This window comes from Sphaeramia orbicularis, chromosome 7, assembly GCF_902148855.1.
Source record: "Sphaeramia orbicularis chromosome 7, fSphaOr1.1, whole genome shotgun sequence".
NCBI classification, from domain to species: Eukaryota; Metazoa; Chordata; class Actinopteri; order Kurtiformes; family Apogonidae; genus Sphaeramia; species Sphaeramia orbicularis.
The window spans coordinates 40425956-40441166 of record NC_043963.1 but is presented as its reverse complement, the minus strand read 5'-3'; the positions used below and the strand labels follow the sequence as shown (position 1 = coordinate 40441166).

General features: G+C 34.5%; 1 protein-coding gene across 2 annotated transcripts in view; it reads right to left on the bottom strand.

Moving 5' to 3' along the window:
- Nucleotides 1-7180, bottom strand: part of LOC115422625 (uncharacterized) — a 32631-nt gene extending 25451 nt beyond the window's left edge. For both annotated transcript variants that reach the window (XR_003935862.1, XM_030139049.1), the window contains exons 1-3: nucleotides 6796-7180; nucleotides 3414-3586; nucleotides 2521-2739 (exon numbers count right to left, since the gene is read on the bottom strand). Coding sequence is in view for 1 of the 2 variants with exons in the window: in XM_030139049.1 (XP_029994909.1) it covers nucleotides 2521-2739; nucleotides 3414-3586; nucleotides 6796-7078 (675 nt within the window). In the remaining variant the exon portion in view is untranslated. The remainder of the gene's footprint in view (nucleotides 1-2520; nucleotides 2740-3413; nucleotides 3587-6795) is intronic.
- Nucleotides 7181-15211: the final 8031 nt, after the last annotated feature.

The window sequence follows — 15211 nt, the reverse complement described above, 5'->3', positions numbered from 1 at the left end:
ACATCAGATTAGCTGCATTAAAAATGTTTTGGTTTTATAGTTTTCACACAGTATATCACTTTCTGATATTTGCATTCTTTCCTTCAAAAATTAAACACATGGTCTCCAGCGGAATGGACATTTTTGGAACTCCACAAAAAATTATGAAGGTAGATTTGTTTCTTTATTGCTTCAACCAAAAAATATTTTTATAAAAAAAAAAAAAAATCTATTAAAAAAAAAATCACTTCAATCAAGGAAAAAAGTGTTCAAATGCAATTTTTTGGGTCCTTTTTTTTTTTCCTTCATACACTTTTTTTATTGAATTTTTTTAAGTTAAACCAATAAAGAAACAAATCTACCTTCATAAAAAAAACAGGTTTATTAAAAAAAATTCAATTGCATTGTTATTTTCATGCCTAAAGAGGAATAAAAACACCCAGGAAAAAAATATTGACTAAGGTTCTCATAATTCATGCATGAAAGGGTTGATGCAACTCCAGCCAAATTTTAAGCCCTGCCAAAATCCAGTTTCAGAGACCTAAAATTAAGATTATTGGATTTTAAAGAGTGCAGAAACCCTATATAGCTTCCAGATGCTCTGCACAGACACTGATGGATGGTGTTTATAAGAGGATGGGTCTGTGTTTAAACCATTTAAACCAGTTTGGCCTGTTGTTTAAGTACTCACTGTTCTGCACTTTTCATTCTGTTCTATTTATCTAAATGACTGTGTGTCTTTTTAAGATTGTATCCCACACATATTTACAGATGCATCTGTAGAAAAAAAAGAGAACTGGTATAAAATGAGGTTGTGGCAGTAGAATGTGACGTATTCTGCTACTGACCCCTTGATACTAGGACTGGGGTCAGATTTGTATATGTGTACTGTACTTGTAAGGTAGTCAGCATTGAACATTTTCAAAGCTCACACCATTGCATCAACACTTTCCACATACACTTTAAGTGATCCTAGGATGTAAAGTGTTGTTAACATAAGGGTCTAATCAAGCGGTAACACATGGACACATTTGGTGTTCAACAGTCTCTGTCATGTAAGCAGAATAACTTATATACATGTATTACACATATTTAAATAGATATTTATAAGCACTTTAACATTATGTATAACAAAAATTTGGGGAGATAAAATTTGGGGGTAAAAAATGTCAAATTACTTCTCAGTAACACATGGACTTGAAATGGACATAAATTTTTTTAACCTTTACACAAATATCGAGACCATGTGGTTCTCGACAGAAATTGATATAAAGGAAGACAAAAACTTTTACATATTATGTTCAACTATGGTGAAAATACATTTTGGAGTAAAATATTAAAAAGTCTCTGTTTTATTAACATGAGAATGTGGTAACACGTGGACAGGCTGCCATAGTAACACCTGGACAACTCTTTACCATCGTATGCATCACCCAAAATGTATCAAAAGATCATTACTTTCTGAAAGTTTCACTCAAATATCGGAATTAGAAGTAACTTGAAATTTAAAAATTGGTATTTTTGTGATAACACGTGGACAGAGCCTTTTAAGCAAAAATACAGGGTGACCCAAAAAAAACAGAATTTTTGAAGTGCATATTGGCAGACATGAGCAAGTGGCAGCACTGCGAGACAGTGACCTTGAGCAAGTAAACACACCCCCATTTTAGTAACCATGGGTCAGTGGAGCGGGCAACAGCGTGCGTTAGCCATAAAAATGTTTTATAAAAACGGTGATAGTTTGACAGCTGCGCAGAGGGAGTTCCGACATTTTTGATTTTTTCTTGAGGGGCTATCTCAAGAGTAAAGTGTACACGACTCAACCAAGAACTCTGGATGAGTTAAAACAGAGAATTCGGGGTGAAATTCACAGCATCCCAGCTCAGATGTTGCAGCACTCAATGAGGAATCTCAACAGCAGATTTCAAGAATGCATTCGTACAGGAGGACGCCATCTACAGGAAGTAATTTTTTAAAAATGAAAATTCCATCATTGTTTCTTAAATGGCATGTTTTAAGGTTTCAATTACTATGAATAAAATATTTTTCTTCCATCACTCTTGCTTTTATTGGATTGTTAAAAAGTTCCCGTTTTTTTGTGTCACCCTGTATCAATAATATTCACAAAATAATGAAAATCTAATACTTGAAACTTAACAGTGATCTATATACTCAACAGATTGAATACATTTTTTAGATATAATTTTTAGCATCAAATTCAAGCTATGGCTATGGTGTAAAAAGTAAAATCGATAAAATCAGTTTCTAACTTTTTTTCTACAAGTGGAATTTTAAAAAGTATAACAGTTCCATAAAATAGACATCTTTAGCTAAAAAAAATGAGCCCACTTGATAAACAATGTGTGCAAATTTACTTTTTCATGTTGATGTTCACTTTCGCTTGATCGGACCCATAATTTAACAAAACATTATATACATTCAACATAACCTCTGAACAGATATAAGTAAAAGGCAGAATGTTTTGTTCAGTTTAGGTAGAGTTATCTCTTCTATCTTTGTGATGTTAATGTGACCTTTTACCTTGAGATCAGGCAGGTCAGGGAACAGTGGGTGAGCCCCTTCATTCAGTGCTCTAGATACTGCACTCAGCACACGAGGTAGGTCAGTTCCAAATGTACGAAACAGGACGGCAAACTCCCTTCCCTCCTGCACCAGGTCTTTGAGCAGCTGGAAGAAGGAGGGCAGGATCCAGTGGTACAGTTGTCCATCTTCTCCCTTTACAGACAGCTCTCTGTCTGCCTGCAGGAGGCAAAAGGTCAAGGAGGAAAGAAAATTACAGCTAAAATTAACAGTGATACTCATTAGGGCTGCACGATATTGGAAAAAACTGACATTGCGAGGTTTTTTTAACCCTGTGATATAAAAAAATACTCAGGGATATAATCACTGTGTGGTGCCGCCGTAAATGGCCAAACAAATTAGTTGTGTTTCCTCTCGTTGTGGTGACAGGTGCATTAACACACTGCTGACACAGAACATGTGTTTCAATATCATCCTTCTTGTAGCCGAAATAATTCCAGATAACTGATGGTGCTTTTCTTTTTGGCACCGAGTCTTCGTTTTTGGTGTTTTTCTCTTGTTCGTTGCTCATTTTTTAAAGTTGTTACCAGCGACTCACTCCATGTGCTGGGGCATGGTCTACTTTGGCAAACTGATTAAGAACGATTGTGATTGGTGGATCGCTGCGCGCAGTGTGTGTCAGGTACCCAGGTTGAAATTAGATGAAAACACATTGAGTTCATTTACCTCCTACATTGCAGGACTTTGCAATGTGACTGTTACACACACAAACATTGCAATGACGATGCTCAAATGATATATTGTGCAACTCTAAAACTCATAGACAGATTTGTCTGCTGTTGTAGCAGAATGTGGCCGTGCTTAGACAAACATCTCTGTTGACGGATTCTTGCCTTGACTCCCTCTGGCCAGCGAAGAAGACCCAGATGTTCATCCAGAATCCCACGGAAACAGCGCCCAGCAGAAGAGGTGAAACCCGGTGTCCGTCCAAACTGGGAGTAGTAACTAACTGCACCCTCACATGGTGGCAGTAGGGACGGAGCATCACTGAGCCACTCCCACTTTCCTATGAAGGGAGGATGAAATTTGACTGAATTAATTAAAAGTACACTGAGCCTGAGCTGCATAGGAACACCTGTGAAAAGCTAAGAACAAACATAATTGACTATAATGACGACACCACAAATTAAAGGTGATGTCAGCCTGGTAAAATGCATCCATCCATTAATCCATTTGCTTCATCAACCATTTAACTAACTAATTATTTGACTGTTTACTTATTTGCATATTCAACAAATTGTGAGGTGACCTTGTTGTGATATTGGGCTCTACAATTAAATTAAATTAAATTAAATTGAACTGAATTAAAAACATGAACAAATGCATTTAAGACATAATACAAATTGTTTGTTTACACTAATAACAGTCAAGGATGTCAAACTGGTTTTAGTTCAGGGGCCACATTCAGCCCAGTTGTGAACTCAATTAAAATAACAGCATGATAATCTCTAATTGACTCTGAATTTCTTCTTAGTTTAATGTGGAAAAAAAATAAAAATACACTATGCATTAATCTAAAGACAACTCCAAATCTTACTTTTTGTTTAGTGCAAAAAAAACAACAGTAAATTATGAAAATATTTACATTAACAAACTATCCTTTAATAATAATATGAACCTGAAATGTTGAAATAAAATTAAGTGCAATTGTAACAGTATTCTGCCTGTTATTAAATATTTTGTGTCTTTGTAGATCCGATCTGTAATGCACACATATCAGGGTGCTTGCCCTTTATCCAAATTAAAATTCCAGACTTTTTCAAAACTGCCGTTTTTTTCCCCAAGACCTTGACTTTATGTACTTTTATACTTGTGTGCCTACTTTTTCAGTTGAGATTGTACCTGTTGTGTGTAGTAGAAAACTTTATATTAATAAATGTATGAATGAATGAATGTATAATTCAAAGTAAATTATGTTTTACTGACAGAAATGTTTTCAAAACATATGAAAATCATAAGAGTGCATGAATATCACACAAGTTTCACTAGTAGCATTCCAGTGCCGACTGATTAGTGAAATCAGATCAAGTTTTTTTACATGCTTTCCTCATGTATTTCTTACCTTACAAGATTATGTGCCTTTGAGCATACTCTAAAATTCGACTATGAAAGAACCTTTTTTCTGTACTTTATAAGACTTTCACACAAAATTACAGACTTTTTAAGTGCAAGCACCCTGTGTATAAATGACAAGTTGAGGCATAAGATTGTTAAAACTGCACTTAATTTTCTTTGGAAATTACAGTTATTTCAGGTTATTCACATTCACTTATTCACATTTGTGCACAGACTACTGATATTATTTGACAGTGGAAGCTATATTTCCAGAAATACTGGATTTTGAATAGCACGTGTATGTGAAAACTTTTGCTGGTGGACGGACGTGACATTACCCATGATGATCTGGTCAGTACCAGTACTGTATTAGTAATAAACTTATATACTTACTATTGCTAATTCTCCTCTTATTCATAAATGTTAGTATTGTGGATCTAAAACAATAACAGCTGACACAAAAACACAAAATGTGGCAGTGGACGGATGTGACATGGTTGTTACGGATCCCATCATACTGATGCTCGGCAGCCATGTCACCGTTTCCACAAATGATCCCTGTGCAAAAACTAGTATCATAATTATTTATTGTGTAGTTTATCATCATACCAAAGAGTAAATAACAATATAGAATTGATATTTCTTTATAAAAATGCTTATTATTAGAAAACTGTTGATTTAAAAAGTGACGTGTGACATTCTTAATGTATGTATTTGCGTAAACATAAGCAGGATGGATCAGCACCATACTCCATATTGCAACCTGTAAAAATAAAAAATGTGATATGTAGTATATAATCTTGTAAGAAAAACTGGGGAATCTAAAAGAATAGAATGTTTGTTTTTTCAGGTAAATTCAGTTAAAATATTACTAGGCCCTTTGTGACATGAAAATATAGCATTAATTGTGATTAAATTGGACATTTTTGAGCTGAAAACATAGTTCATATGACCATCAACATGTTGCAACAGAACTGAAATCCTGTAAATTTGCATAACTTGCATTTACCAACACAAAGTTCCTTTGGGGATTCACTTCTATTGATTTCTTATGCACAAAGACAGAAATAAGACCTCTAAGCAAATTTTAGTCGAAATGTAAATATTTTCATAATTTAACCCTTTCATGCATGAATTATGAGAACCTTAGTCAATATTTTTTCTTGAGTGATTTTATTCCTCTTTAAGCATCTGAAAAAAAAACCCTAACAAACAATGTAATTGAGCCTTAATGAACCTATTTTTCCATGGACTTACAAAAATGTCCTCTCAGATGGACATCATGTGTTTAATTTTTGAAACAAAGAAACATATATTTAAAACCCATCATCAGAAAGTGATACACTGTGTGAAAACTCTGAAATAAAACATTTTTAATTCAGCTAATCTGAAGTTTTCTCACATTTTAACATACTCGAATACTAGTTATTACTCACTTTGTGAAGATAATATGCACAAAAAAAAAAAAATAAAAAATTGTTTAAGAAAACTCTTAATTACAGTCTAATAACAGCTAGTAATTGATTTACACTCAAACGTGTTACTAGAGATCAGGTTTGGCAAGAACCTAAAGTTACAGTAATGGTATGAAATGCAGTTTATGGGATGATGCATAAGTGTCCACTGTGTTGGCTGATATGGAACTAAAACAACAAGCCCATGAATATACAAGAGAACAGCTGGAGAATAACTGCCCACTGTAGTGACCAGTATGCATGAAAGGGTTAATGTTTTTTGGGTTTTTTTGTTTTTTTTTGTACTAAGACAAAAAGAAAAAATTTGAGTTGTCATTATTTATAGGACAATATGTTATTATTTTACTGGTCCGGCCCATTCGAGCTCAAATTGTGCTGAATGTGGCCCCTGACACAACATGAGTTTGACACCCCTGTATTAGTAGTTAGTCAGGAAAAAGGTCACACTGAGCATGCGCATTATACATTCATGAGTAATGAAATAAACTGTTACTGACACAAGTCTTGTAAATATGTTGTACCATGTAGGCTGGTGTGTATCATCTATAGACTTAAAATACAAGAGTTGTCAGTGAAATTCGTCGTGTTTTCCTCACATAACCAGTTCATTTAGTTTGGTTCATCAGCTGAATACCTGGCTGCTTCATCACACACATTCCTGTCATTGTAGTCCTCCTCCACTTACCCTTCGGGTTCATCCTCCCCCATGTAACTGTTGTGAGGTAGTAATCCAAAGCCGCCACCGTCCCCTGAGCCGTCACCGCGTCCGACACCAGTATAGTGTTGTTCAGGTCCACATGCAGGACTAACTTCTTCTGTCCGTGGGTATGATGTGAGGACCGCAGCCCCCTGGGGACTATCACCGAGGGGTCACCTGTCCCCAAAACGCTCTCCGCCGCATTACAGTCCTTAGTTCCGTGGTGTTCTTCCGCCTGGCTGCTGCTATAGTTTTCCCCAAATTCTGCCATAACTGGAACATGGACAGACAACAGAAGTGGTCCACAGGTATAGACTAAAACTTGAATGAAACCGGCTCCTCTGTCTGACTCATGCTTATTTACTTCCTCATTCTCAGGTATTTTCTTCTTCGTTGTCGTCGGACCATTATCAAACAAGGCGAGGCGCGCCATCTAGCGGCCATGTTTATTTAGTCAGGTACAGCACCATAGTGGAATAGAATAGAATAGAATAGAATAGAATAGAATAGAATAGAATAGAATAGAATAGAATAGAATAGAATAGAATAGAATAGACATTTAACCCTTTCATGCATAGTGGTCACAACAGTGGACAGTTATTCTACAGCTGTTCTCTTGTATAGTCATGGATTTTGTTGTTTTAGTTTAATATCAGCCGACACAATACACTGCAATTGATAATATTACTAACTTTGCTGTTCTTGATAAACCAAATCAACATGTTTGAGTGTAAATCAATTCCTTGTTATTGTTATTAGACTGTAATTAACAACAAAAGTTTTTTTTTTTTTTTTTTGCATATTATCTCCATGAAGTGACTAGTATTAGAGTTCACAACAAACAAAAAGTTAAGGAAATTTCTTTCTTTCTTTTTTTTTTTTTTTTTTTTTTCTTTTTTTTTTGTCTTTTTTTTTTTTGTCATTTTTGCCATTTGTAAATAAAACTATATCTGGTCATTAAAAAATGTGTTTCAATTCAATTCACACACAAAAAAGTGAAAAGCGTTGTGCAAAAATCCCAACTGAAAAAAATAGCCCCCAAAATTTTAAATACCCATAACTTTTTGTTTGTAGTGTAAATTAGAATGTTAGAAAACATCAAATGTCTTTATTTCATAGTTTTCACACAGTATATCAGTAAATACATTCGTTGCTTTAAAAATTATGCGCACATTTTTGCAACTCCATGAAAAATAGCTTCATTTAAAAAAAAAAAAAAAAATTAATCTCATTGTTTTTTAAAAAGGAATAAAGAAAAAAATCTTGATTAACATTCTCATAATTCGTGCATGAAAGGGTTAATGTCACTGTCACAAGAACGATAAAAATTCATTTAGCAGTTCTGTTCTGTTTAGCAGCAAAAACAATTCGTGCAAAAAAAGGACTGGATGTAAAATATCACACAAAGTACTGAAAAATGTAAAAAAAAAAAAAAAAAAAAAATGTGTGAAAGCTACAAGATAAAATATTAGTATCCATATACTACTAAAGTACTACAGAAACTATATACAAAAGGCTAACTATACTACAGATGGGAAATATACAACAAATAATGATATATAGGATATATACAAGGTAAGATAAAAAAAAAAAAAGGTGCATAGGTTGTCACAGATCCTATGGTTAAACAACAACAACAACAACAACAACAATAATAATAATAATAATAATTTTAACACTTTCATGCATACTGGTCACTACAGTGGACAGTTATTCTACAGCTGTTCCCTTGTATATTCATGGGTTTTGTTGTTTTAGTTTCATATCATCCAACACAGTGGACCCGTATGCATCATCCCATACACTGTAATTCATACTATTACTGTAACTTTGCTGTTTTTGATAAACCTGATCTGCACTAAAATGTTTGAGTGTAAATCAATTGCTTGTCATTGTTAATAGACTGTAATTAACCATTTTGCTTACACAAAAAGGTTTTTTTTGTTTTTGCATATTATCTCCATAAAGTGAGTAATAACTAATATTACAGTATGTTAAAATGTGACAAAACATCAGATTAGCAGCATTAAAAAAAATTGATTTCATACTCTTCACACAGTGTATCAGTAAATACATGTTTCTTTGCTTCAAAAATGAAATGCATGATGTCCAGCTGAGTGGATATTTTTGCAGCTCCATGAAAAATAGGTTCACAAATTTTTTTTCGATTGCACTGTTTTTTTTTTCATGACTAAAGAGGAATAAAAACACCCAGGAAAAATAACTTGATAAGGGTCAAAAAACGGTTTTCAAAATCTCTCTGAAGGGACATTTTAGAGACAATTTGACCCACATTTTTATTTTTAAATTCATTTTTGCTTTAGTTGGACCACAAGGGATTATCCAAAACAAGGAGCTACTTTATAGTGAAATAAATGTTGGAATGGCAATCAGCTAAAGTTCGCTCTCTGACTGGACATTACTGTGTTTTGACCCATTAAGGCTCTCATAATTCATGCATGAAAGGGTTAATAATAATAATAATAATAATAATAATAATAATAATAATAATAATACAGTGTTCCTCTTCCTTTCTTCACAAATGTGTTTTTTATATATTTGCCACAAATATTCATCTTCATCGTCATTTCCTATTTTTAATCTAAAATAAGGTGTGTTTACGTAGTCCCTCATTACCTTGTGGATACAAACAGTCCTCCCTACTGAAACCCATTAAAATTAAACTAATATTTTATCCTACAACAATTAAAACATGAATTAATGTGTTATATGTTGATAAATGTTTAAAATTTTTTATATTTGATTATTTTTTATTCATTTTTGTAATCAGTTCTCTAATGTTTGGCCCATGGGGTAAATACTGTATGTGCTATTATTCATATTATTCACTTTGTTTTGATGCTAAACCTAACACTTGATTTTCTTTAAAAATGTAAATTATCAAAGCTTCAAAATGTAGTCTCTTTGTTTTGTCAAATGTTTGATTAAATTTGATTAAAATATTAGACAATACACATGAAATATTCAGTGTAATATGTCTTTTTTTTTTTCTTTTTTCAGAACATCGTAATGAATGTGTGCTTGCTGTTGGCAAGAAAACATTAACAGCCAGAGCCTTTAAGTAACATCTGGAAGCTGACGCACAGATGTGTACAACAAACTTTATTTATACAAAATTCACAGAAAGCACAAGACCAGACACCCTACTAAGGACATAGTGTCCCGCCTGCCATAAAACACCACTGCAACCTCAAACAGATAAGACTGGACTACTAGGTTAAAGAAAGACCACTTCCAAAAAGCATCGTGCTCTCTACTGATGTCACTGCAAGTTACGTCCACATTATAAACCCAACATAAGCCTTGAGAAGATAGTCAAGAAAAGATGATTCCAGAACTAGGTTGAGTTTCACAGAGACTGGACTGAGGCTGGAGTTGGTGCATCAAAAACCACCGGGCACAGACAAGACCAGGGGAAGCTGTGGCCTAGAACACTGGACACTTGTGACAGAAAGGTCACTAGAGCAATTCCCTGGACCGGGAGAGAAATTGTTGGCTGATGTTCCCTTGAGCAAGGCACTTAACCTCCCATTTGCTCCCTGGGTCTTGCATGGTCCCCTCTGCTCCTAGTCTGCAGTGTGTGGTGATGGGTTCAATGCTGAGGGTCAGTTTCAGTGTGGATTGTATGTCCACATGTAAAATATATACTGACAAATTAAGATTCTTCACCCATAAAGACGCAAACATCCACCATCGACCCAAATCATCTACTGATCCAAACTGTTTAGTACCTGTTGATCTATTAATCCTATCAATACATGTAAATAATTGGTGTAAAATACAGTTTGTCATCTGTTCACGGTCATCAGATATGACCCATTTGGACGTTCAGAGGCTCCGTAGTTACCGTGGAAACACCGTCATCTTCTACAGCATTGATTCACCAGTAAAACCCGTGGAGCTGGATCAATGACAGTGGATGGAGACACTTGAATATACATTCAGTTATTGACATGTTTGCAGAAAAACTCATTTTTTTCTTCAGTTTTCTCTGTTCCTGATATAATTACCCTCAATTTTAATCAGGGCTTTTATGAACATCTACATGATCTGTAAATTAAATATGGGAAAATACTTGATTTTCACTGAAAAAATGCAAAATACAGAGCATAATAGTATAATAAATGGTGATAACTCTCTGAATTGTGATAACTCACTGAAGAAATGCTAAACATAGAGAAAAAATCATTTGGGAACTTCCACAAAAGTAGCGCTGAATCTTTATAGGTTAATTATTGAAATGTGCTGCAATTGTCGCATTCCTAATGTCAGGACACTTTGGTTCAGAGCGAGTATCAGAAGAGTCTACCCTGGACCAAGGACAAAAAGACCCGGATCGCTGCTGGATGGTCCAACGTCGTCTTTTCAGGTTGAAGTAAATCTTGCATTTCATTTGGAACTCAAGATCCCAGAGTCTGGAGGATGAGCACAGAATGTGAGCCTCTGCTCAGTCCAGTGTGAAGTTTCCACAGTCAGTGGTGGTTTGGGATGTCCTGTCATCTGCTGGTGTCAGTCCAGTGTGCCATCAAGTCCACAGTTCAACACAAGCATCTACCATGAGGTTTTAGAGCATGTCATGTTTCCTTTTGCTGACAGGTTTTATGGAGATGATGATTTGTTTTTCAAACAGGACTTCAGATCTACTCACAGCCCAAAATACTCAGAGCTGACCATTGTACCACTGTGTTTGTTTGGTGGGCCAACACGCCTGACCAGACCCCCAGAAAGAATCTATGTGATACTGTAAAACAGAAGCTGAGGGACCGGATCCACCACTCCAGATGAGTTTAAGGCCACTATCAAACCAACCTGCCCTTCTATAATACCACAGCACTTCCACAGGCTGGTCACATCCACACCACTCCGCACTGATGCAGCAATTGTGTGAAAAGATCCCAGACCAAATATTTAGTGGATAAATGTACATATATTTCAAAAGTTCAGGATTTCTGGGATATAAATCTTTATTTTTTTTATCTTCAGAAACACTCAAATATGGTATTTTCTAAAATTTTGAAATACTAGATTTTGATTTTAATGAAAACGAATTACAACAAAGGAGTGGTGGAGTGGAAGAAGTGGCTTAGTTCACTGACCAAACAAATATTTTATGAAAGGAAAAGAAACTCCATTAACCCATAAAGACCCAAACAGCAAACAGCAACCAAAACCATCTACTGATCTAAACGGTTTAATACCTGTTGATCCACTAATTCTATCAATATATGTAAATAATTGGTGTAAAATAGTTTGTCATCTTGTCATGCTCATCAGATATGACCCATTTGTACATTCAGAGGATCTGTAGTGAACGTGGAAACGCCATCATCTTGATTCACCAGTAAAACCCATGAAGTTGGATCAGTGACAGTGGATGGAGACACTGGGTTTATGTTCAGTTATTGATATCTTTGCTGGAAAAGTAAATTTTTCTTCAGTTTTCTCTGTGCAACTTTAATCTGAGCTTTTCTGAACATCTACATGATCAGTACATTAAATATAGGAAAATGCCAGATTTTCACTGAAAAAATGCAAAATATAGAGGATAATATAATAATAAATGTTCATAAATCACTTAAGAAAAGTTAAGTACAAGTGGTGCCAGGCGCAACAAACCCCACCCCTCGAATGTATTGTACCTTATTTTGGCCTCGATCCAGCTGATGTCATCATGTCTATGCATGTGGTGATGTCAGCGTATCAACTGCCTCTATATATGTACCAAGTTTGAAGTAAATTAAAACAAAATTGATGTTTTTATAGACATTTGAAATTTTGCCCATTGTAAGTAAATGGGAGAAGAAAGACAAAAGATTTTAAAAATTCATTAAAACTTTGACCTATTGTTCCTAACATGTAATCACATCTATTCTGGGTCACTGGCAATCTATAAACCCAGTTTGGTTTGAATTCAACCAATAGTTTTGCTACTACAGATGTGAATTCTTGCATATTATAAGTAAATGGGGGGAAAAAAAGATTTAAGGAATTCATCAAAAATGTGAACTTCAACCTACTTCTCCCAAAATGTAATTACATCTATTTCTGGGTCACTTGCAGTCTCTAAACCCAATTTGGTATAATTTCAACCAATAGATTTGCTGCTACAGACCTTTGAAAATTCACCCTTTATAAGTAAATGGGGGGGAAAAGATATTAAAAATTCATTAAAAAAAATTTTACTTTGACCTACTGTTCCCAAAATATAATCAGATCTATTCCGGGTCACTGGTAATCTATAAACCTAATTTGGTATTTATTCAACCAAGAGTTTTGCTACTAGAGTGTTAACAAACAAATAAACTGAACCAAAAACAATACCCCTTGCCTCCCCTTTGGGTCAGTGGGGTAATAATAAAAAAAAAAAAAAATGTTGGAACTGTCACATAAGTAGCACTGGGTCTTTATAGGTCAAATTCCATTACAGAACTGCAGCTGCTAGAATGTGCTTGATATAGGGTTTGTTTACTCTGCAAGGAGATTAGTGAAACCATAAGGTCAGCTGCTTATGAGAGGATGAGCCGCGGTTTGTTCAAATAGAAAATAACTTTTAATTTGCTGAGAATAATGACTGTCTAAAAGCACTATGAAAGCAGCATTCACAATAAGCAGAGCTGATGGAGTTTAACACAGGAAAGGTTAACTGAGCACTGACAGTATTATAATCTGTCTATGTCACAGGTGTCAAACATGCGGCCCGGGGGCCAAAACCGGCCCGCCAAAGGTTCCAATCCGGCCGGCGGAATGAATTTGCAAAATGCAAGCTAGGGCATCAAAGTCAAAAATAATATCATAATAACCTATAAATAATGACAACACCAATTTTTTTCTCTTTGATTTAGTGCAAAAAACATTAAATTATGAAAATGTTCACATTCACAAACTATCCTGTAACAATAAAATGTGAATAACCTGAACAAATATGAACAATCTGAAATGTCTAAAGAAAATTAAGAGCAATTTTAACAATATTCTGCCTGTTATTAATTGTTTTGTGCCATTGTAGATCTGATCTGTAATGCATATGTATAAAAAATGATGTCAAGGCATAAAATGGTTAAAATTGTCCTTATATTTCTTAACAAATTTCATTTTTTTCAGGTTATTCACATCCTTTTTGTTTGAATAGTTTGTAAATGTAAATATTGACATAATTGAATATTAGTTTTTTGCACTAAAACAATTTGGAGTTGTCATTATTTATTGGCTATCATGCTATTATTTTACTGGTCCGGCCCACTTGAGACTAAATTGGGCTGAATGTGGCCCCCGGAAGAAAATGAGTTTGACACCCCTGGTCTATGTGCTTTGTAAATGCATAAAGTGTAATATTTTTATACTGAGAAGTAATCATGTTGTTTTTAAAACAAATCTTAAGAAATCTGTAATCAATAATGAGACAATGCTAAATTAACGTAACTATGTTTTGTTTTATTTTTTTCTGTTTATGTGCTTCGTAATGAAAAAATTGTAATACTTTAATATTGGGAATGGACTCCAGGAAGAGTAGCTCTGCTTTGGTAGAGACTAATGGGGATCCTTAAATAAATAAATAAATAAATAAATAAATATAGTACAGCTCATTATACACAGATCGGTGTGAAACTGAAATATCAAAATAATTTGGTTCTTACAAAGGATCATGACCTGATTTATGGTTGATCGTGACAATTTTTTTTTTTTTTTTTTTTTGACTGAACTATAATTAACTGATATGATTAGATGAGACACCAGAGCATGTGTACAACCTGCTAATTTTTTGCATGATATTATCCAAAAATGTTAAATCCCCTGATGAGAAAATAGACATTTGGTGTAAGAGGAGGCACAGAGGATGTGAGTGGAATCAAAGTAAGCATGGACCAGTGGAATAAACAGATAAACAGACCTGTTAGCTTCCCATCAGCCATAACATTATATCCACTGACAGGAGAAGTGCTAATAATACTGATTATTTTATGATGGCACCTTTCACTGGGTTTAATATATTAGGCAGAAAGTGAACATTTAGTTTTCAAAGCAGATGTGTTAGAAGGAGCAAAACATACTGAACTGACTGACTTTGACCAGGGCCTTTATGTAACAGTGAGTCTGTTTACATGACCATAAAAGTCTGATAACTGGGAGTAATCAGATAATTGTAATAATCAGATCTGACACATTTACATGCACTTAAAAATGCAATAATAGAAAAACCCTGGTTTAGATGCTCCAGTCCGTTATTAGATTTCTTTCGGAGTTTGGACATATATAATGATGGTAGAGTTAAACTTCCAGTTATTGTCTTCTGCTCATGTTTGACCAGACATAACTTCTGTTCTCTACAATTTTAATTGCGTTTACACATGCACAGATGAAAAAGAATGAAATAAATCAGATCAAC